Source organism: Myxocyprinus asiaticus, chromosome 43 (genome assembly GCF_019703515.2).
Source record: "Myxocyprinus asiaticus isolate MX2 ecotype Aquarium Trade chromosome 43, UBuf_Myxa_2, whole genome shotgun sequence".
Lineage (NCBI taxonomy): Eukaryota > Metazoa > Chordata > Actinopteri > Cypriniformes > Catostomidae > Myxocyprinus > Myxocyprinus asiaticus.
The window spans coordinates 34,816,305-34,841,577 of NC_059386.1; the positions used below are offsets into that span (position 1 = coordinate 34,816,305).

The 25,273-nt window shown below is 36.1% G+C and overlaps 1 protein-coding gene and 1 pseudogene across 2 annotated transcripts in view; one reads left to right on the plus strand and one right to left on the minus strand.

Annotated features, from left to right (window-relative positions):
- The first annotated feature begins 981 nt into the window (after positions 1-981).
- Positions 982-13,187, plus strand: LOC127433588 (ankyrin repeat domain-containing protein 34B-like; annotated as a pseudogene).
- A 426-nt stretch (positions 13,188-13,613) lies between these two features.
- Positions 13,614-25,273, minus strand: part of zfyve16 (zinc finger, FYVE domain containing 16) — a 42,927-nt gene continuing 31,267 nt past the window's right edge. For both annotated transcript variants that reach the window (XM_051685097.1, XM_051685096.1), the window contains exons 13-18: positions 23,957-24,107; positions 23,714-23,794; positions 23,471-23,633; positions 20,305-20,410; positions 20,032-20,208; positions 13,614-16,301 (exon numbers count right to left, since the gene is read on the minus strand). In XM_051685097.1, the coding sequence (XP_051541057.1) occupies positions 16,143-16,301; positions 20,032-20,208; positions 20,305-20,410; positions 23,471-23,633; positions 23,714-23,794; positions 23,957-24,107 (837 nt within the window). In that variant the 3' untranslated portion in view covers positions 13,614-16,142. The remainder of the gene's footprint in view (positions 16,302-20,031; positions 20,209-20,304; positions 20,411-23,470; positions 23,634-23,713; positions 23,795-23,956; positions 24,108-25,273) is intronic.

A 25,273-nucleotide genomic window follows, 5' to 3' on the forward strand; every position in this document is an offset into this window, starting at 1 on the left:
GCGCAGCGACGTAAAACAAAAACAGATCCAGTGAACAGACGGTACAACAGAATCACGACCGAGATCAGCGATAATCGGCTTTCACATCAACTTAAAGAGACAGATCTATTTACCTTCAGGTCTCTGTTTACCTCCACAGTATGAAGCTAATACTCTTTAAACACACAATAAAAAAGTTAAAATAATAATAATAATAATAATAAAAATGTAATACTTTGTCCATTTACATCTTTTTTGTTCCAAAATATTTCGTTTAATACTGCTGTTCTTTGCTATGTTTTCGACACGGTTTTATAAATTATGGTGATTACTAGTTTTATTAGTTGTGCTTAAAGGGTTAGTTCACCCCAAAAGGAAAATTCCCTCATCATTTACTCACCCTCATGCCATCCCAGATGTGAATGACTTTCTTCCTTCTGCTGAACACAAATGAAGAATTTTAGAAGAATATTTCAGCTCTTTAGGTCCGTTCAATGCAAGTGAATGGTGGAAAGAACTTTGAAGCTCAAAAAAGCACATAAAGGCAGTGTAAAAGTAATCCATACGACTCCAGTGGTTTAATCCATGTCTTCTGAAGCGATAAGTGATAAGTGTGGGTGAGAAATAGATCAATATTTCAGTCCTTTTTTTACTCTAACCCTGCATCCGAATATCCATACTTCCCTACTATATAGTATGCCAAAAACAGTATGCCAGTGGATTAGTATGTCTGAATCCATAGCGAGAAATGCCTGGATGACCTACTACTTCTGGCGGGAATCCAAAGTGTGGATCGGCTGAACACTTTCCTATCCCACAATGCATCAACGTCACGTGAATGACGTCACGTTCAAACGCTGGATTTAAAACAAATGGCGGAGAACCGCGGGGATGTATACACAAAGAACGTTGCTCATTGTGCTTAAATGGCACTTGTTTAACCGAACTTGAGTGGGTCATTTTCACGGTTGTTGTCACGTCATATATTCTGATCACGGGACCATGCATACGTTCCTGGATGTTAGTATGTCTGAATTTTATTCATACTGCCTCTCGCATACCTAAAGAATGTACTGTTTTAGCGGCCAAGAAGTGCGTTTCTCATCAAAAACAGTACATACTGAGACAGTACAAGGGTATATCTCCACTTTCACAATCTTCTTTTATTTTTGGCGATTCGCATTTTATGTGATTCACATTTTATGTGCATATTGCCACCTGTTGGGCACGGAGGATAATTATTAGTAAAAAAGGACTCAAATACTGATCTGTTTCTCACCAACACCTATCATATCGCTATTGAAGACATGGACATATTTAAGTCTTTTGTACTAAAAAATGATCCTACCAGCTCAGTAGGTGGTGTTATGTGCTAAAAATGTGAATCGCAAAATTCGGAAGAAAAAAGCGGAAGAATGTGGAAGTGAAAGTGGAGATTAAAGCAGCGAATGGTTCGTTTCAATTAACCATCAATTCAATGTGACTGTTCTTCACCATGTTTTCAACTCATTTAAAGTAGGGTGCTTTCTAGTTTTATTATTTGTGTTTAATGTAAATTTGTAGATGTTATCATTTGCTAAATTAGGCCTATGCATTTAAAAAGTTATGATGCAGTTCACACTGTATAACTATTGTGATGTATGCCTTCTGATGGTGACTAAGAAATAATATACGATTATTATACAATTACTGGGCAGTGAAATCTATAGACTGTCACGTAAAAGAATGAAATATAAAATGTAATAAAATAATGAAATTGATCTACATTGGGATGTTGGCAATACCATGGTACTGAATAATTACCATATAAATACATGCTATTTACTGTATATAAATATATAGTATATACCATATATAATAGAGTGCCACATAAATACCATATGGTACTATATAAGGTACTACAAATAATGCTATGGTAAAACCATGGTACATGACCAGCCAAATTCATGGCACAATCCTTCTGTGAAACGCTTGTGTCAGGATGTGTCCCAGAGGAGTTAAAGACTGCGATAGTTCAACCGCTTCTGAAGAAACATCCATTAGACCCTTTGGTGACAAATAACTATAGACCAATCTCAAAACTATCTTTCATCTAAAAAATTATAGAGAAAGCAGTAGCGACGCAAATGTTGGAGGTAGTGAAGGATAACATTATAAAAAAATCAGTCAGGTTTTAGAGAAAATCACAGTCCAGAAACTGCCCTTCTTAGGATGACAAATGACTTACTGAAGGCGGAGGACGCTGGAGAGTGCTTCATTTTAGTGTTGCTTGATTTAACTGCAGCGTTTGATAAATTAAAGATAAGGGTGGGAATATCTGGGGTGGCTTTAGACTGGTTTGTTTCCTATTTGTCAAATAGGAAATTTGTAGTGTCTGTTGGAGATGATATGTCCTCCTATTCAACTTTAAATTGTGGTGTTCCGCAAGGATCCGTGTTAGGGCCAGTTTTGTTTGCTCTATATACTGTGTTACCTCTTGGTTCTGTGATTCGTAAACACAACATTAATTTTCATTACTATGCAGATGACCTACAGTTACATCATTGAATCCCAATGATCTGTCTAGTTTAAATGTTCTTCAAGAGTGTATATTAGATTTAAAAAAAATTGGATGGCATGTAATTTTCTGCAGTTAAATTCAGATAAAACAGAGGTTGTCATAATCGGTCATGGTTTAACAATAAAATCAGATTGAGTCAGCACTTAATCAGGTGGTCCCGAATATTCAGCATGTGGTGAGAATTGTAAATTGTAAATTTCAAATATCACGTCGGGAAATTAGTTCAATCTAGTTTTTATCAGTTAAGGAACATTTCCAAGGTGAGACAGGTTTTGAGTTTTAGGGATACACAGAAGCTTATTCATGCTTTTATTTTGTCTTGCCTTGATTATTGTAATGCACTGCTGAACTTTAAATCAACGCACTTTAGCACGGCTACAATCAGTGCAAAATGCTGCAGTTAAACTTTTAACAAAAACAAGGTCTTTTAATTATATTACTGCAGTTTCAGCTTCTTTACAATGATTACCAATTTACTTCAGGGTTGATTTTAAGATTTTATGAATTACATATAAGGCATTACATCGGTTGGCGCCAGATAATTTAGCAGAACTTTTAAGACCTTATGAAACAGTGGGACCGCTTAGATCTTCTTGTCGTGAACTGTTGGCTGTTCCAAGATCCAGATACAAAACCAAAGGTGATAGAGCATTTCTAGTGAAGGCTGCACAATTATGGAACAGCCTTCCCTGGGATATTAGATCTGCTTAATCTGTGACTGTTTTTAAGTCTCGTTTAAAAACTCATTTTTATAGACCTGTTTTTATTACTATGTGAATGTGTTGGGTTTTACTGTGTGTGTTTTTAATTTTGTTTTGTGAAGCACCTTTTGCTTAATTTATTTATATAAATAAATTATTATAATGATTAAAAAAATAATAAGTGGTGCACAAAAAAATGTGGTGACCTGTGTTTCCTCAGAGGGTAAGGGCAGCCCTGGGATTATAGGGGATTACTTATTTTTCGGTCAATCCCAAAAAGAGCGGCATACTCATTAATCTGTAAAATAGGGATAGTATGGCAATCTGTTTCTAGATGTTTTGTTTTCAAACACATGCAAATGGAACATCAATTACATTGAGGTCAAAACACATAAATTTATAAGAAAAATAACAGCTATATTTTGCTAATTACTTTATTAGTTGTGTGTGCTTAGGCAAGCATCACTATTCATATTACTCATGATTACGATTAGGGGTCACTTATAGTCAGCGTTGGGAAGTAACAGAATATATGTAACAGGATTACATATTTAAAATACTTTATTCCACTACAGTTACAATTTAAATAGTTGATAATCAGAATACAGTTACTTTCAAAAAGTATTTTTATTACTGAGATTACTTTGCATTTTATTGTCATTTATTTAATATTTAGTCTATTCAGTTGGAAAACATTTATCCATATAAATGATGCAATCCGAGCATTTGAAGAGCGGTGAAACACTTTCTTAAGATGTGTTTCATTCATACAAGTTCATACTGTTGTGAGTGAAAAGGTGGATATGACATCATTAAAGATCTTTCCCTTGGGAGCTTAATAAAGGAGCTACATTGTGTTTCTACAGCTTAACAAAAAACAGCTAGAAACGCATTGACAGATGAAACATAAATCCAATAAATACACGACTTCATGCCTTGTCAATGTTTTTTATGCAGTTAGGGTATTTTTACAAGAAATGCTAACCAATGTATTCTTTAACATTGAACAGAAAGCTACAGATAACATATCTTCTGCCTATTCTATGAACAGAATCCACATAATATCAGAAAAGGATGTGGTTGTGTACACTCTGGGGGGATTTGAAGTATGTTTGGAGCAGCAGAAATAAACTCAGCAAAAAAAGAAACGTCTCTTTTTCAGGACATTGTATTTTAAAGATAATTTTGTAAAAATCCAAATAACTTTACAGATCTTTATTGTAAAGGGTTTAAACAATGTTTCCCATGCTTGTTCAATGAACCATAAACAATGAATGAACATGCACCTGTGGAACGGACGGTAAGACACTAACAGCTTACAGATGGTAGGCAATTATGGTCACAGTTATAAAAACTTAGGACACTAAAGAGACCTTTCTACTGACTCTGAAAAACACCAAAAGAAAGATGCCCAGGGTCCCTGCTCATCTGCGTGAACGTGCCTTAGGCATGCTGCATGGAGGCATGAGGACTGCAGATGTGGCCAGGGCAATAAATTACAATGTCTGTACTGTGAGATGCCTAAGATAGCCTACAGGGAGACAGGAAGGACAGCTGATCGTCCTCACAGTGGCAGACCACGTGTAACAACACCTGCACAGGATCGGTACATCTGAATATCACACCTGCGGGACAGGTACAGGATGGCAACAACAACTGCCCGAGTTACACCAGGAACGCACAATCCCTCCATCAGTGCTCAGACTGTCCGCAATAGGCTGAGAGAGGCTGGACTGAGGGCTTGTAGGCCTGTTGTAAGGCAGGTCCTAACCAGACATCACCGGCAACAACATCGCCTATGGGCACAAACCCATCTTCGCTGGACCAGACAGGACTGCCAAAAAGTGCTCTTCACTGACGAGTTGTGGTTTTGTCTCAACAGGGTTGATGGTCAGACTCACGTTTATCGTCGAATGAATGAGCGTTACACCGAGGCCTGTACTCTGGAGCGGGATCGATTTGGAGGTGGAGGGTCCGTCATGGTCTGGGGCAGTGTGTCACAGCATCGTCGGTCATCAATCTCAACGCTGTGCGTTACAGGGAAGACATCCTCCTCCCTCATGTGGTACCCTTCCTGCAGGCTCATCCTGACATGACCCTCCAGCATGACAATGCCACCAGCCATACTGCTCGTTCTGTGCGTGATTTCCTGCAATACAGGAATGTCAGTGTTCTGCCATGGACAGCGAAGAGCCCGGATCTCAACCCATTGAGCACGTCTGGGACCTGTTGGATCGGAAGGTGAGGGCTAGGGCCATTCCCCCCAGAAATGTCCAGGAAGTGCCTTGGTGGAAGAGTGGGGTAACATCTCTGGTGCAGTCCATGAGGAGGAGATGCACTGCAGTACTTAATGCAGCTGGTGGCCACACCAGATACTGACTGTACCCTTTGTTCAGGGACACATTATTCCATTTCTGTTAGTCACATGTCTGTGAAACTTCAGTTTATGTCTTAGTTGTTGAATCTTTAAATGTTCATACAAATATTTACACGTCAAGTTTGCTGAAAATAAAAGCAGTTGAAAGTGAGACGAGGTTCCTATTTTTGCTGAGTTTAGTTAACCTTGTGTAAACTGTCATGTGAACATTTAGCTTTATGCTAAGCTAAAATTATATTTCTTGCATTTACATGCATCTGTTACCAGGTGCGATTAAATATTATAATGAACGACAAAAATGCACGTTGGAGCATAACTTTTTTTTTTTTTCTCTAGTAAGACCTTTGATTTTAGAGCAAAGATGTACTGCAAAAATCTTATTCTTAATGAGAATTAAATATTGTTTTTCTGTAAAAATATCTAAATCCTTAAAACAATATTAATTTACTTGAGTAACAAAACTGCATTAGATATTTAGGCTGTTTTCAGAGATTTTTATTTTATTTTAATAAAACTGAATTTTCTTTATTTAAAAAAATTCCCAGTGCTGAAGAAGTAATCTGACATTGAGTAATATAATGGAATATGTTACAAATGACACTATACAGCATTTATTCTGTAATCTGTAGCGGAATACTTTTTGAAAGTAAACTTCCCAACCCTGCACATATTCTTATAAAAATGTACAAATCTAGCTCCTTCATAAACTGAAATATGGACACATGATCCCACGTATAAAGTTTGATTTAAATGAGAGCATTTATTTGTGATTAATAAATGGAGCAGGTATCACAGCCTTTTAATGCAACAAAAGAACATATTCTCTTCATAACTGGGGTTTTACATACTATTATTATGAAAAATTGAAGTCCAGAAAGTTTAGATTAAATAAATGAATAAATTAAAACTAAATATTTTTACCATGCCCTCAACCAAAAAATAGAAGTGTTAAAAGTGCTCTTGGAGTGCCCTCTTGTGGCAATAAACAATCAAAATGAAAATGAAAAATGAAAAATGGTCATAATGTGGATTTCACATGTGTGTGTCTTTGTACGTCATTTGTCATGAAAATCAATCTATGAGCAGATAGTGTCTGAGTGCAAATAAAACATTCACTAATGCCACTCCGTTTCCTGGAAAAGAAAGTTGAATAGTTCCCGTGGCAATCACTAAACAATTAGACTGTCCACTGTGATGATGCAGGTTCATGGTTAACAGTCACATGTGTGTAATGCAGCCACACACACACATATATATATAAAGGCATAGAACATTGAAATAGAGAAGACTGATATGAAAATGAGATATTTTGCTTGTTAAATTAGAGGGACAGGAGCTAAAGGACATCAGAAAAGGCTAAATGAGAATTGGACAATTTTAATATTCCATGACAAAAAATACTGGTCCATAATGGTATAGCAGTGTATTGTTTTTATTGTTTTATGCACAGATCTAACAAAACTTTGTGAGGTGTCTACAATATACAAACTAAATGTATATTTCTAAATCTTAATGTTGTCTATAAAATATATGGCCTGAAAACAAATCTAATCCTAAATAATTTTGTGTCTTTTAACCCTTATGTTGTGTTCTGGTCATTTAAACACGGACGACTTATTTTCCACTTAATCAAATTGGAATAAAATTCCTTGACTTTGTTCACATATTTGTTCACTCTGAAAACACACAAAAAAATTGTACCATAATCTTTACATTTTTTTAAATTTTATTTCACTTTGTTACACTTGTTGTGTTTCCGGTCAAAACTGACCGCCCATTGGAAATGAATGGTTTAGACTACAAAATACAGAAATATTAAGTGTTCAGGAGCATCCCAGTCCTATAGATGAGCACATATGTGGATGTGCGCGCACACACACACACACACACACACACACACACTTTATTGAGCGCCCTTTTGTGCATCATCTTTCCATGTACACTCTTTGAGGAATATTTCAAGATCTACTCATCATATTATGTTGTGTTTGGGCTCGTTTGAATCAGGATAGTCTGCTGTAAGTAACAATATGTCAATGTCTATATTATATGTATGTTTCAGGAAGTAATAAGGAAAAACATGACAAAAAGACACTCCTGTTTATTATGTGTCAGTTGGAATTTCATACACTAAAACTCACTTCAATTTGGCCTCGGAGTTAAACAAATTTGCTCAATGCATTCTACAGATCGATACCTTTCCAACGATATATAAAACATGGCAATTTCACCTTTTTTATGATTTTACCAACTCTGAATATAATTGTTGTGATGACAAATTTGCATATTATGAGAACGAAACAGTTCTATTTGTCAGCCAATTAAAAAGCATTACTTAAGAACTGGTAGGATCAGCTGGTAACATGCATTATAAAGTCCAGATTGTAAACTTTAAAACAACACCTATTTTGTTCAGAACAAGCAAGCGGTTATTAATTTATTATGTAATTATTATATTATTTGTTTGGTTTTCAGCAGGGAGTCCCCCCTCCTTTTAAGGATGTTTAGACATATTTACTGCATGGAAAGCAAAACAAAAATACTATTTTTTTGGAGTGTATTTTTAAAAACTTTACAAAATGACATCCTTTTTACAGAGGCGAGCAGATGCTTTCCAGTGGCATCAACTGATGATGCTGTAATTACTCCTGTAAATTAGCATATGTAATTATATGAAGGGTTCTTTATAGGGAGGTGGTCTTGTAACTTTTAGACATATAAATAACAAACTAATCACTATAAAATCACCATAGACTAACCTGCAAAGTTAATTAGCAATCAGCAGGGACGACAAAACGTCTATCCAAGTTGCACATTTGGTTGAGCATTGATGGGGACACAGTTTATCTGTTAGACTCCTTAGATATTGTCATTTATTCTGCATGCATTTCAAATGTTTAAATATGTGCTGTAAATGTGAAGTGACCCTAAATCCATTTTTGAGACTAATTTGTGACTATTTCTCAAATAATCAGAGGCAAGCCATAAAGTGTAAGTTAACAGTGACTTAGTAGTCAAACATGTGATCAATACACATACTGTATGCACAGTTTCTTTATTTCACTGGTTGTCATGGAGATGGCATTGAAAGTGGACTGAAACTATGCCATCTCACCTTTTAATCCACCTGACTACAGCTCCTTTCAAATGCGAACAGGGAGCAATTATTAGACCAGCCACAGATGGATAAACTCCATTATTTCAGGAGAATGATGAAAAAAGGACAGGAAATACAGCTGTCCTTTCACAAGGTTTTTTTTTTTTTTTTTTTTTTTTCAGGGCATATAAGAGTTCCTCCCTGTTTGGTATATAGAAACTTTAATTCATTTTATGTTACTGCCATATGTTTGTCCTTTAGTTTGTAGATACACTATACTGCCAAAAGTATTCGCTCATCTGCCTTTAGACGCATATGAATTTAAGTGACATCCCATTCTTAATCCATAGGGTTTAATATGACGTCGGCCCACCCTTTGCAGCTATAACAGCTTCAAATTTTCTGGGAAGGCTTTCCACAAGGTTTAGGAGTGTGTTTATTGGAATTTTTGACCATTCTTCCAGAAGCGCATTTGTGAGGTCAGACACTGATGTTGGACGAGAAGGCCTGGCTCGCAGTCTTCGCTCTAATTCATCCCAAAGGTGCTCTATCGGGTTGAGGTCAGGACTCTGTGCAGGCCAGTCAAGTTCTTCCACACCAAACTCGCTCATCCATGTCTTCATGGACCTTGCTTTGTGCACTGGTGCGCAGTCATGTTGGAATAGGAAGGGGCCATCCCCAAACTGTTCCCACAAAGTTGGGAGCATGGAATTGTCCAAAATCTCTTGGTATGCTGAAGCATTCAGAGTTCCTTTCACTGGAACTAAGGGGCCAAGCCCAGCTCCTGAAAAACAACCCCACACCATAATCCCCCTCCACCAAACTTCACAGTTGGCACAATGCAGTCAGACAAGTACCGTTCTCCTGGCAACCGCCAAACCCAGACTCGTCCATCAGATTGCCAGATGGAGAAGCGTGATTCGTCACTCCAGAGAACGCGTCTCCACTGCTCTAGAGTCCAGTGGCGGCATGCTTTACACCACTGCATCCGACGCTTTGCATTGCACTTGGTGATGTATGGCTTGGATGCAGCTGCTCGGACATGGAAACCCATTCCATGAAGCTCTCTACGCACTGTTCTTGAGCTAATCTGAAGGCCACATGAACTTTGGAGGTCTGTAGCGATTGACTCTGCAGAAAGTTGGCGACCTCTGCGCACTATGCGCCTCAGCATCCGCTGACCCCGCTCCGTCATTTTACGTGGCCTGTCATTCCCAATCGCTTCCACTTTGTTATAATACCACTGACAGTTGACTGTGGAATATTTAGTAGCGAGGAAATTTCACGACTGGACTTGTTGCACAGGTGGCATCCTATCACAGTACCACGCTGGAATTCACTGAGCTCCTGAGAGCGGCCCATTCTTTCACAAATGTTTGTAGAAGCAGTCTGCATGCCTAGGTGCTTCATTTTATACACCTGTGGCCATGGAAGTGATTGGAACACCTGAATTCAATTATTTGGATGGGTGAGCGAATACTTTTGGCAATATAGTGGTTGTCATGCAATTCATGAGTTACAGAGCAAAGTTGATGGAAACAGTTTAGACACGTCTCGAATTGCAAACTGCTGTTGATTTAGAAAAATATAAAAAAATGTACTGATGCAGCAACGTTTTGGTCATGCAACCTTCATCAGGCATTTTTCTGATAAGGGTTGCATGACTAAAACATGGGTCTCAATAAATTTGTACTATTTTATTAAGTTTACAAAACTTAAGCTTAATTTTTTACTATTCTTACTAGTTTTAATTAAGTTACTGTTACTTTCTAATTCCTATAGTTGTCATTAATAAAAACATTTAAGTGGTCCTAAAAAACAGTACTTAAAATGTCACATTTTGGAATCATAACTCAAATATATACATTCTTTAAACTTTGGCTTCGAGTAGTACTAACTCAAAATTATTAAGTACAAAACTGCAGCTGTGTGGAATACCCATAAGCTCTTGCACTTGAATAAATTATGTATGTTTGCTCAAAACAAGGGTAATTAAGTAGAAAATTAATAATTGTTTTAAAAATGTATATAGTTTTAATTATTGTGACTATTGTCATTGTTTTGTTGCAGCTGGTTGATAGTTGTGATTTGTGTGAAGTCATCATTAGCGTGATTAGTGTTACCTCTGGTGAACTTGGAGCCTGTTCATTTAAGGTCATTGTTCTTTACTCAACAGTACTTAACAAAAGTACATATTTATGTGTACTAAGAAGTACTGAGTAGAATCCAACAAGCCATATGTTAACCTAGAGTCCAGACATAATTCCCCTTATACTGTACAAGACGTGCTTATAACGCAATTTAAATAATTCTATAAAAACAATGATACAGATTAGTTCTTTACTTGTAACTATTAAATGTTACTTAAAAAATTAAGTTAATTTTACTTGGAAAAAAATAACAATGATATTTTAATCAGAGATGAGTTGCTTACTTGTAACTAGTTACTTAAAACAAGTTCAGTTTACTTAAAAACAATGATATTTTAATCACAGATGAGTTGCTTGTAGCTAGTTACTTAAAACAAGTTAATTGTACTTGAAAAAAACAATGACATTTTAATCAGAGATGAGTTGCTTGTAACTAGTTAAAATAAGTTCAGTTTACTTAAATGATATTTTAATCACAGATGAGTTGCTTGTAACTAGTTAATGTTACTTAAATTAAGTTCAGTTTACTTGGAAAAAAAACCCCATTGTATTCATAGATGAGTTGCTTGTAACTACATAGTTAATGTTATAAGTAACATTAACTATGTAGTTACAAGCAACTCATCTATGAATACAATTTTGAAAAAACAATGAAATTAAGTTCAGTTTAAGTTATGTTTACTTAGAAAAAGCATGCAAACCGATTGCCTTGAAAAATCAAAGTAAGGTCAACCAGTTAGATTTGACACTTTAGCATTAAGCATTCAGGGGGAAAATGTGATTAATTGTCATTAAAATGATGTCAATAATGTTTTTCATCAAGCAAAATATAACTTCTTATTTGTTTCTTCTGACTTTGTGGTGAAATATGACCTGGACATGTTCTTGATAAATTTTATGAAATTCTCCAATTTACAGTATGCTGGTGATATATTTATAGTCTTATGACTGGACCCTCTTAAAAATAAGATATTAAAAGTTTTACTTCTGCGATCTATCAAATTCTTTAAAATAGTTTGCATAAGTATACATTCTCTCAAACCTGTAAGGGTCCAAATGTGTATCTGAAGTTCTTCAGAGTCAAGGTTATTTTAAGTTACAATGTTTTCTGTCTTTGGTTTTACGCTCTCTCTCTCTCTCTGTCAAATTAGCATGTGGAAGGCAAACGGCGAAGCAGTATCTATCCATTCCTCCACTTGCAACGGTGGAACAATGGGACAAGCTACATTCCTCGACTGGTCACTGTGCTCCTTCATTTGATATTCTTTTCAGTACATCACCACAGGAGACCATTTCCTCCTGCCCTACAGAGCATATGTTCTCCTTCCAGGACCTCCAAAGCATGACAAATTTCCAGCCAACATCTCCTTCCCACCAGCATCTCTAGTACATAGTCACTTGAACAAGCTCCATCATCTTCAAAGACTACACTCCGAGCCATGGTTGAAGCTCCCTCAGCCTTTACTGGTCCAACAGCTCACAAAAAAAGACCTCTCCTAGTGAGGAACTTCCTGACATTACACCAGAAGAGGAGATTACTTCCAGAATGAACAGAATGGCTTTCGGTAATAGGCCACTTTCGAAACATTGCAGTGTTGATCTGAAAGAAGCCAAATGTTTGAGTCAAGCTGTAAGCCACAAGATAACTTTAACAATGGTGAAGGGTTCAGAACAGAAGGTGTACTGTGTCAAAACATGTCCTTTGATAGCTTATCTTCCCTGCACTCTCTTTCCCATCCCAATCTTCATTGCAAAAGCAGTGCAGAGGCTTCCAAGGATCCATGACAATTCCCTGATAAATCTGGCAGTTTCCAATCTCCAAAATATAATCCAGAGAAAGAAACTTGGAATGGATCACTACAGCTCAGATTCCCAACTCTCGGTGATAATTGCCAACTCTCTAGAAGACTGTAAAGGGCAGGTGGAGAAGAGAAAGCTTGTCAAGTCTTGTTCTCCTACTTTGGTAGGCTCCAGAGGATCTCGAGAACATGTCATTGACACACCCGCACATGAGAAAAACAATCAGCTTGGAGTGTCGCGGTTCTGGGGCGCTACTGGATCCCATCTTCTATCCTCGAGACAGCTTCCTTCCGCCGTTAAACCAGCATGCCACAATCCCAAACATTACTGGAAAACCAGAAATTCAAGTGGCATCAACAAAGCCGTTTGTGGCGTAGCAGCAGGGACAAAGCCCTGCATTCCTTCAGCTCCTGCAGGTTTTCCCAAGGATGCAAAGACCAGGAGGATGCTGTTGAGGAGGCACTCTATGCAAACCAAGCAGCTCAAACGACTTGGTGACTTTACGGAAATGTTTGGTCACTGATCATTAAACGGTTGCATCTAAAAGACTAATTAATTGCTGGCGTCTGAGACTCTGAACAAATAATTTTGTGTCTAGTCTAAAATGTCCATGCTTCAGTTGTGCATCAGTGGAGACAACTTCCTCTAGAAACAAAGCGAACATTGATTAAACGGCAATGACAATTCAAAATAAACAATTTCACAGGTGGTTGCCATAGAAAAATGGCTTGCCAACATACATTTGTAGAGTCCTTTTATAGAGCACATACCTTTGCTTGTAATTTGTGCTTGATGTTAAAAATTCAGTAAAAAATTAAAACTACAACCATTATTATGGTTCAACAACCATTTTGGTACAATTGCTATGGAAACGCAATCATTAACATCCTCTATAACAACAACATAAATGAATAATGTTATTAATAAATTAGCATGACAATGATTATGCATATTTATACAAATTTTATTCTACATGAGATACATATTAGAAATGAATGTTGTTTTGAAGAATATACTTAGGTCCCATACCAGATAATTCATCAAATAAATCTGGTTTTCATGAATAAATAGATATACATTATGCAAACTGGTACATTTTAAGAGCTTTATGTAAAGCATAGAAATACTTTAATTGTAATGATTTTAATTAATCAATAACAGTGAGAAAATAATTTAAATTCCAAAAAATTCCACTAAGCCCAAATATATGGGAGCAGATCTGAGATGCCTATAAAATGCTAAACTCATTTCAAATACATTTAATCACAATAATCTGTATTTTAAGTACATTTGTATTTGTTACTTATTTGTATTTGGTCTGTAAAAGAAGTATAGAAGCCTTCAGGTTATTTAAATAAGCAAGACAAAATATCAAATAAACTGATTCATCACTGTTTATATTGTTTTATCACTATGATGAACAAAAATGAAATAAAAATAATGAACAATCGCTTGTCCTGTCTTTTGTTTCAGTAACAACAGTAAAAGTGCATTTTCTAAATTAATGAATTTAATTTAGATTTTCGTTGAGCAGCACATGAAACTGGATGATTTTAGAAACTTGGCATCAACAACCATAATTCACCTGAAAAAATAAATAAATAAATAAAAATAATAAAAAAAGAATGTTTTTCATTTTTAAGCTAATTTACAATTGAAGAACCGCACAATTAGGGACTAAAATGAAGAAAAACCTTATGACCTTTTATTGCATTTAGAAAACTGCTACTAAAGTTCAGCAATATCATCCAGCATAGGAAGGTGTTTTCAAAAGATTCTGGAATCTGTCAAACTCCTTTAAAGTTACAGATACTTATAGATACTTTAATGCTTGGAGTATGGTGTAGATATTTGGCCGCCTCATTAACTGGCTTGACCAAATTTTAGTAATAATAATACTAATAAAAAACGAAATGGAGATTAATTGTTCGGATGTGTTGAGATAAAATTATTTTTCATTCCACATTGTTCACTTTCAAGGCACATAAGATTTTTCAGTACCTTGCTGGTCATAATACACATATTTGTAGTTTTAATATATGGTTGGTTTTAATTATTTTTTTCCAGTAAAATGAACTAATGGGTCACTCACATATATATTTTGCCAAAAGAAAACAAAAAGTTTATTTTAGGCCCATAAAGATATTTTGCATTGTGACATTTAAACCCCCAAATTGTCATTACATTCTCAGAAAATCATCCTGTTTGCACACAATGCTTTTTCTTTTATTAAAATCAGAATTAATAAAATTACAACAAATACTACCATGATACTTACAACTGAACTTTGCAAATGTACTTTAAAATATTTTTTCCACATTAGAGTAATGAGAATAGAGGGGTGCACAAGTACTGCATCAACACAAATAATAATAATAATAATAATAATTCTGGACTAAAAATAGGCTTCATTTTCTTTATGCAAAATGTAATTTCATAATTTTGTGAATTTTGGGGTGAAATATGACCTGCATTTTTCTTGACAACATCCAGGTAATCAATGCAGTAGTATGTGAATAAATATATAAATGTTAATGCAGAACTGTCATCTTATTCTGTACTCTTTTTTTTTTTGTTGTTGTTCGTTTCTTAATACGCGGTTTGAAACGAACAACCATCAATCTTTCCAGAAGCATGATAACGAGATATGCGCTCGAATGAGCTGCAGATTAAAATCAACGGTTTTGGGCTATAATTGCAGACGTTTTGCAAAAATTAATTTCAAAAGCCCTATCAAAAATATCACTTTTAGTCACCATGTGGAACTGTTCCAAAAATAGAATTTAAGCTTAATAAAAGCTTAATCAAATTAGCAGATGATTTCATCTATATGATTTAAACAATCAATCCAAGGTCTGTCCTACCCTCAATATGTTTTACAAACCGAGAAAAATGACCAACCATAGGATGCTGTACTTAGAAAGTACAATAATCAGTACACAAAATCTTCACATGGATTCATCAGCCCATATGAAGCGACTTCATACATTAACGATAAATGATGACCGATGGACAAAAAGCACCGCAGATTTGCGATTCCTGCTCAGGAAAAACAGACATATACGCAGTGCATCACAAGCTCTGATGTGCTGTCTTGTCTGCGCAATCAAGTATTAATTATTATAATTCTTGGTATATCTGACATTACCATGTGTGTTCAAACTAACATTCATTGACCAGCATCCAACTAACAGATACCTGCAACACAAACTGAAGATGTTCTTATGTCTTCCATGTTTTGTTTTTACACCGATTCAAGACCTCTGCTTTAATCTAAAGTACCAGGATCTCTACAACATTTCCACTTCTGTGAAGTGCCTTTTTATTTCCTTTAAAATGCATCAAACGGTCCATACCTAATCAGATCACACAGATAGATGATCAGATATGGGACTGTCTCTTCTCATCTGCAATTCATTGGCTTCGATCAAAAATGTCCCATTGGCTGCCTCCAGAAAACGTTTATAAGTCACCAGCATCAAATGCTCTGAGTGATGTAGAAGAAGAACTCCATGTCCATGGTCTGGTGGGGGACACAGGAGCTTCCTCCATGGATGACAGGAATCAGGGCCCCATCCAGATCATTCATATACTTCTGAGGCAGGAGGCAGCCACCAGAACCAGCCTGGTACTCAACCTACAAAAACACAATGACTAATGGGTTATGAATGTATTTTATTAATGAGTATGTAATCTATATAACAGCATAACAAAGTAATGACACTACTAACTTTTTTCAGTAGCATTATTACACTAACAGGCTTTTTTCGATTAACCCCGTGTGACCCCTTTAGATTCGCTAAACATGACACATAATTTAAATGAATTTAAACTGACTGAATACCATTCACAAGACTCTAGACTGTCATTTAAGGGTTAAACTTCTGGAGCACCGAGTCACATGACACAACAGCATGCCGTTGATTTCCGTGAAGCGCTTCTACTAGTGCAGCACCAACAAAAGTGTCTCTGGTAAGAAACCTCATTAAGTTTTTTCAATGAAACCTGTTTAGCTATAAAGAGTAGTGTCTATAGTTTCGTTTGATATGCCACTTTAAAAAATTCATTCATTTTTCACACGTCAGTGCCCTGATAAACATGTCCACATATGTGGATTTTGGGACATTATTCTCTCAAAAGTTGAAAAAACATGTTAGTTATTATGAATAACTTTCAATTCCTACAGTATGTTCACTGTATATTATCACACTGAGAATCAATGAGTTCATCCAAAAGCTGAAAATGTTGCTTTCAGAGGTTTTATATGGAGTTAGGATGAAAATAAGGTGCATTTCAAACTGTTCTGAGACCAATGCAGACAGACAGCACACTGGTGGTTAAGTCATTCACTAAATAGGGAGCAAGGGAGCATCCTATAGCTCTCTATGCAGTTAAGTGCATTCACTCCTAAAATCTGATCAAAAGTTCAGTTTCAGGCTGCAGATGATGTTTGGATCACTCAACATGTTTGACAGACATGTGACAATGATAATCAGTACATAGATTCAGAATTTATAATGTATCATTTTATTTGAACATGATTGACAGTGATTGGATGATACTTTGAATCAGAATTAATTATGCTAATATCTTATGTATTGTCTGTAATATCTCAAAAACATGAATAACCAACACGTCTGGAAATACAATAAATAATCTGATGACATTTTTTTTTCTAAAGCTTGATATTATTTTAAAATGTAAAAATAAAATAATTTTTTTTAGTAAAAATATTTGCTCTAGAATGTTTTTTTTTTTATTATTATTTATTATGTTTATTAAGGGCTACTAGTTACAAATAAAAAATGCACACAGCAGTCACGCTCTGGTATCAGGAGGTTAATCAAACAAATAGCATCAAATGGAACATTTTATGTCAGACACTGTATGTAATATCTGGGTGAATTGCAGCAAAAATCTAAATGCACATTAATTTTACTGAATCAGTTCCATTTTGATGGTCCAAGCCCATTAAAAAAAAATATAGTCTTCACTATTGTATTAAATAGTTATTTTTAAAATTATATTTCAAATTTTATTAATAAAATATTATGATTTTGTGTGTAATACAGATGCATCTCAAAAAATTAGAATACATCATAAGACCAATAAAAAAAACATTTTTAGTGAATTGTTGGCCTTCTGGAAAGTATGTACATTTACTGTATATGTACTCAATACTTGGTAGGGGCTCCTTTTGCTTTAATTACTGCCTCAATTCGGCGTGGCATGGAGGTGATCAGTTTGTGGCACTGCTGAGGTGGTATGGAAGCCCAGGTTTCTTTGACAGTGGCCTTCAGCTCATCTGCATTTTTTGGTCTCTTGTTTCTCATTTTCCTCTTGACAATACCCCATAGATTCTCTATGGGGTTCAGGTCTGGTGAGTTTGCTGGCCAGTCAAGCACACCAACACCATGGTCATTTAACCAACTTTTGGTGCTTTTGGCAGTGTGGGCAGGTGCCAAATCCTGCTGGAAAATGAAATCGGCATCTTTAAAAAGCTGGTCAGCAGAAGGAAGCATGAAGTGCTCCAAAATTTCTTGGTAAACGGGTGCAGTGACTTTGGTTTTCAAAAAACACAATGGACCAACACCAGCAGATGACATTGCACCCCAAATCATCACAGACTGTGGAAACTTAACACTGGACTTCAAGCAACTTGGGCTATGAGCTTCTCCACCCTTCCTCCAGACTCTAGGACCTTGGTTTCTAAATGAAATACAAAACTTGCTCTCATCTGAAAAGAGGACTTTGGACCACTGGGCAACAGTCCAGTTCTTCTTCTCCTTAGCCCAGGTAAGACGCCTCTGACGTTGTCTGTGAATCAGGAGTGGCTTAACAAGAGGAATACGACAACTGTAGCCAAATTCCTTGACACGTCTGTGTGTGGTGGCTCTTGATGCCTTGACCCCAGCCTCAGGCCATTCCTTGTGAAGTTCACCCAAATTCTTGAATCGATTTTGCTTGACAATCATAAGGCTGCGGTTCTCTCGGTTGGTTGTGCATCTTTTTCTTCCACACTTTTTCCTTCCACTCAACTTTCTGTTAACATGCTTGGATACAGCACTCTGTGAACAGCCAGCTTCTTTGGCAATGAATGTTTGTGGCTTACCCTCCTTGTGAAGGGTGTCAATGATTGTCTTCTGGACAACTGTCAGATCAGCAGTCTTCCCCATGATTGTGTAGCCTAGTGAACCAAACTGAGAGACCATTTTGAAGGCTCAGGAAACCTTTGCAGGTGTTTTGAGTTGATTAGCTGATTGGCATGTCACCATATTCTAATTTTTTGAGATAGTGAATTGGTGGGTTTTTGTTAAATGTGAGCCAAAATCATCACAATTAAAAGAACCAAAGACTTAAACTACTTCAGTCTGTGTGCATTGAATTTATTTAATACACGAGTTTCACAATTTGAGTTGAATTACTGAAATAAATGAACTTTTCCACGACATTCTAATTTATTGAGATGCACCTGTATTTACCATAAATTCATGTGTTCATGTTTAATGCCTAATGTTCATCAAGATCCTTGTTTAAAAAATAAATAAATAAATAAATATACTTTGATAGTTATACAAGTAATTACATGCTGCCCCCTTAAAAAAAAAAAAACTAATAGTTACTATAGTAATTAGTAGTTTACTTTTTTAGTGACTTGTAATGTACTTAACTACTTTTTAAAGTAAGTTGCTTGAATATAGTTTAAAGGCCACTAGTGACACCAAACCAAATTGCAATCAATTTTCAAATTAAAAATGACATGAGGCGCGTTCCAAATCGCAGGGTCCCTACGCAGTGTTCACTGCTCCCTATACCCTGAACACAGGATCCCTGTTGAAGTTCACTTCACTTGACAAAATTAGTTAATTTGGAGAACTCTGCAATGTCATCAAACACAGACAACACTTGAGTCGCATTGGTTGAGTTTCAAATTACGCTCGAATATACTTCTGTAAATGCATGTAAATGTGATATAAATTACCTGAGGTGAATTAAGCAGAATAAAAACGAATCTCAAACTCCTTTTGTTTATTTTATTTTGGAATTTATTTCATCCAGACGTCGTGTAGTGCTCTGATGGTTCGCAATGACTGGTGGGTCTCCACTTCCTGTAATGTGGCGATGTTCCCTTATTTCCTATGCCTTTGGAGTGCCCTTTGAACTGAACGGTCGATTAGAACGCACCTTTTGTCTTGGAAAAAAGGTAGCCATGCCCCGAACGCACATCATAGGTTGAGCCAATGTTGTAATGTCTGATTCAGACTGGCTGGATAAACAGACTGCACACTACAATGTAGTTTCAATTTAGTTTCCCCAACTCTACAGTATAATTTGTGGAATGATTTTTATTGGCCAAAAATAACTACCATATCCGAGTCGGTGGAGACTCGGAGCGCAAGAGAGTTGATTCCATTGGCCATGAGCACAGAGAGGTGTGGACAGAGAGCTGCACAGCTGGCAGTGGCGATCTCTCTCTGGAATTGAGCTGATGACGTGAGGACAGCAGACAGAGAGATGTTTGAGGACTTCAGCAGATAGAAGACCTGATGAGAGAGAGACAGGATATGAACACTGACACTGAAGAACAATCTGCGCATCCCTCACTGTGTCTTATGATACGAGCAGCATAGGGGACACACCTCAGTACACCTGATGATTCTGCCATCCATCTCAAACTCAGAATCCTGCTGGATCTTTACACTGGATACGCCCTCTAGAGATCTGCCATCTACTGGACTGGTGATGCTGCAAACGTGTGTAAACAAACACAACATCAGCAAAAGATGCTTGTAGTCAAATGTTTCCTTTTTCTTATTTGTGACTATTTTGACAGGAGTTTTTTTAATTGCACAAGACAAAAGTAATAACTAGTTGCTCTGACCGATTCAGACAGCGAGTTTAGCCCAAAGTATACTGTGGTCAGATGCGGATGCTCGTACAGGATGTCATCAGCAGAGTGCTTGAGCGTTAAACACGCACAGCCCGATTTTTCTAACTGCCCGTACTTCAAACACACAACATGCGCATGTACCTGAATTATCTGCACTAATTACTGGGTCCACAATTTGGCAACACTCACATTTGAGCCGTTTCTGAAGAAGATAGCCACTAAACAAAGGTAGACAAAGTTGGAACAACAACAGTGGACGTGCACGTCAAGGGCGCGTGTGTGAGGAGATCAGGAGATACCTGCATTTGTATAACTCCAGTCTGAAAGAATATGAAAACATCTTTATGGGTCTAAGAGAAATAAACCAAGAGAAATAAACCGCCTGTGTTTGCACGCACAGTCAAATGAAGTGTACTATGAAAGGCTGAGCGTTCGACTGTACACAAAGTATACTTTGGGCTTAAGTCATTAGAAGGATTAAAACCAACAACATGAGTTCGGGACTGATTCGTGAGTCTTTTAGGTCAATTAATTAAAACGAACTGGCTCATAGGAGTCATTCATTTGAAAACTGGACTATATTGGTCATGCTGTTTGTTTGCAACCAGTGTGTTGTATTTATTATCCTGGTATTATTTTGACACATTGCTTTTTATTTATTTTTTATCACATCACAGATTTAGACTACAAATACTCAACTAAGATAAAACAATTTATTTTGCCATGCACAACAGACGTTTACATGTACACATACAAGGAATAATCAGATTAAGATGTTTACATGATTTGGGCAAACCTCTTCAATCCCATTTACACGCTACTTGCCATTACTCTGATTATTCGCTGAGAAATTTGATATTTTAATGTTTACACACACACACACACACACACACACACACTTACTCATTCTTTATTATAATTTTTTTTTCACATTTTAGAATAATAGTAAAGTCATCAAAACTATGAAATAACAAATGGAACTATGGGAATTATGTTGTGACTAAACAAAATCCAAAATAAATCAAAACTGTGTTATATTTGAGCATCTTCAAAGTAGTCACCCTTTGCCTAGAATTTGCAGACATGTACTCTTGACATTTTCTCAACCAACTTCTTGAGGTATCACCCTGGGATTCTTTTTAAACAGTATTGAAGGAGTTCCCATCTATGTTGGGCACTTATTGGCTGCTTTTCTTTATTATTTGGTCCAAGTCATCAATTTCAAAACTTTTTTTTTATTTTTTTTATTACATTTTAGATTTATAATGAAATAAATTCATATGGTGGCACAATTATATTTTTGTCTACTAAACTAATTTCAAAAATTTAAGCATACGCCTTCAGATCAAAAGATTTTTAAGATCATGAGAAACATTTCAGTCAAGTGTTTCAAAACTTTTGACTAGTAGTGTGTGTGTTGTTCCCAATCATCTCAACTGTATCTGAGGAAAATTGTGTTGATACAACAAAGCAATCAAAAGCTATGGCATTACAAAAATAATTTATCATAGTGTCCAAAAAACGTCTCCAAATGTCCAAAAGCCTCTCCAAACAAATAAAACATAATAATTGTACATAAGAACTAATTACACATGCAAACACAACAATGACTAAAGGTTTGCATAGCATGGAAACATGATTTTAGTAATGAGATTTCACAGAATGAGTTTCATTCTGTGTCATTTGAGTCATCGTCGAGTCTGTGTCATGCATTTGGCGCCATCTTCTGGTGGCCATATGTAACATTGTGCTTCATGTGGATTACCTAATGATCTATGCATCCGGTTATCTTGTGTGTGGAATGCTCGTTTGAAAGATAATCACCTCTTCTAAGTAATGATATGTTATATTTTATGTTCTGTTTATATTTCGTGAAATTATAAGCAAAAACGCGGTATATAAGCAAAACCAACATAATTGTCAAAGACATATACTTAGCTGTTACTCGCTATATTTTTGTCTGTGAGTAAAACAAATAGGCTGGTTGCATTCTACTCTTTGAGAGCTTTCCAGCAATATATGACACATGGCTATTTGATCAGTTTGATGTTTTGACTGATTGCAATAATATGTACAGTACAATTTGTTTTAATATATTATCAAAATGGAACACTTCTGATTTGATTTTTGTAAAGTAGAGCTTCTAAGCTTTCAAATGATACCCGTTTTGTGTTGGTCAAGACTGTAGTTATTAATATTTTGTCAAGTATTTTTTTTCTTCACGGACCCGCGGGCAGCTTAAAGGGTTACTCCGCACTTACTGCATTTACCATTACTCTGATTATTGGCATTATCGCAATAAAACAATCACAGTATTCCGTTTACATGAAATACAGTAAATCACAGTATTGCTTTAATCAGATTATAATTGCATTATTAGGGTGCGTGTAAATGTGGCCACTGTCAGCATTTTAATACGCCATTCTGTCTACATCTGCGGAAGAATATAAATGTAAAAAAAATGAAATAATTATGGAACTGAACGTCACACAAGTTGTTTAGTTCCAGTATTTTTATATATTTTTTTTTTTTACATTTATATTCTTCCAGTTCTGAACAACATCTCAGTTCCAAACCCTATTTTCAACTATGCTATGCATTTTATTTATTTTCCATTTTACGGAAAACAGGATAACCTAAACATGAATTCTTTCCTAAAACAAAAAGCGTGGATAAGCATAATTAATATAATCGATCATTTAGAAATATCAGCAAAGACAAAGTTGAAGTAATGAATTTTAAACACTGCCACACATTAAATGCAGCAACGATCTTCAAGGTGACTTGCAGCAGAACAGCTATACAAAGCAATAGTGCTTTATCATGCTGTGCATTTATAATTCAGCACAGTTTGAATGTGTAGCACTTCCATGAGAAAGCGTCTGTTAAGATCATAAATGATCAATCTTTAGTACCCAGTGTTGACGGGTGCTGTCCAGTCGACCCAGCGTACATTCACATTTTCCCGTGTCTCTTCAGAATCCACCTTTCCACAAGGGATCTTGAAGTCGGTCTGGTCTCGGAGAGCCTGCCGCAAGCCCTCCATGGTCTCGGGAGGAATCTGCACCATTAACCCATCTAGATGGAGAAAACATGATGATACAACAGTTTCAAACGCTCCCTAAGAGAACCTGAGAAAACTTGAATGAAAGCATTACCCTCCACGATGCTTGATTTGGCAATAAATCCTGATGAAGCTTTCAAAGCACCATTAAACACCACAAAACTTGCTCCAGTCACTGTAAGAGAAACATGGGGTCAGGCCAAACACACATCCACTGATGTATCACACGTACAACAAATGAGAACAGTTTCCCAGACAAAGTTCAGACTCTCAGTTCTAAATTATAATGACATTTGTGACTCTCCATCGGAAATGTATTTGGATCTAGATGACAAACCTCTCCTGGTCTTTCCTGGAATACTGTTGGCTTGTGTCTGGTAGCTTCCGTCCTCATTCTGCATGCAAACCAGATGAGAATCTGCCTCGGTACTGAAACAGGCACCGAAACTGATCACGTGCTCGTTGGAGGAGTTCACCACCTTCAACATCTGCAACAGACAGACAACAAAACAACAGTCGACTAGATTTGTATTTCCCAAGAAAACACCAGTGCTTGACAAGCAGCAAAAGAATAGTGTAATAGCTGTACATAAAATTAAAAAGATAAATGTAGACTGAGATTATGGAGCAATACATTAGTATATGGAAGTAATATGCAATATCAATGGATAAAGCTCAAGATAGACCAGATCAGAATTAAAGGACTATTCCAGGTTCAATAATAGTTCATCTCAATCAACAGCCTTTGTGGCACAATGTTATTTACCATTAGAAAAAAAAAAATGCTAGAGCAAATAGTTTTCCTAAAAATGCATGTCCTCATATGTGAACAGTGAGACTAAGTTGTGACACTTTAAATAATGCCAAGCTTGAAAGTCAGTTTTCAGAAAGTTTTTTTTGAGTGTTGGTTATTCATGTTTTTGCGATGTTACAGACACCACAGTAGTTTTTCTGTAGAGCTGCTTTGGAACAATGTGTACTGAGACAAGCACAAATTATTAAAAAAAAAAAAAAAAAAAAAAAATAAAAATAAATATATATATATACAAATAAAAATTATTTGACTTAATATGACTTATGGTTACAATGTTTTTTTTTCTACTTTGGCAACAAAATCTCAATATTCTTTCTTTGCACTTTCAAACAAACAAGTGATAGCCAGTGCTGAAGCATTTTACTAATCAGAAATTAGCATAATTAATGGCCATGTTAAAATAAAATGATACATTATAAATTCTGAATCTATGTACTGATTATCATTGTCACATGTCTGTCAAACATGTTGAGTGATCCAAACATCATCTGCAGCCTGAAAATGAACTTCTGATATGAAGTTTAGATTGAATGCACCAGGCTTCATAGGAAAGTTATAGGATGCTCCCTTGCTCCCTATTTAGTGAATGACTTAACCTCCAGTGTGGTGTCTATCTGCACTGGTCTCAGAACAGTTCGAAATGCACCTTATTTTCATCCTAACCCCATCTAAAGCCTCTGAAAGTAAAATTTTTTTTTTTTCTCTCAATGTGAAAATGCACAGTAAATATAGGATTCCCAAATAAAAAACTAGCACTATTGTCCACTATAGTGTACACTGTGTTTAGCAGTGTGGCGTTTCACGATACATTGCTCTGATTTTTTTAAATGGCATATCGAA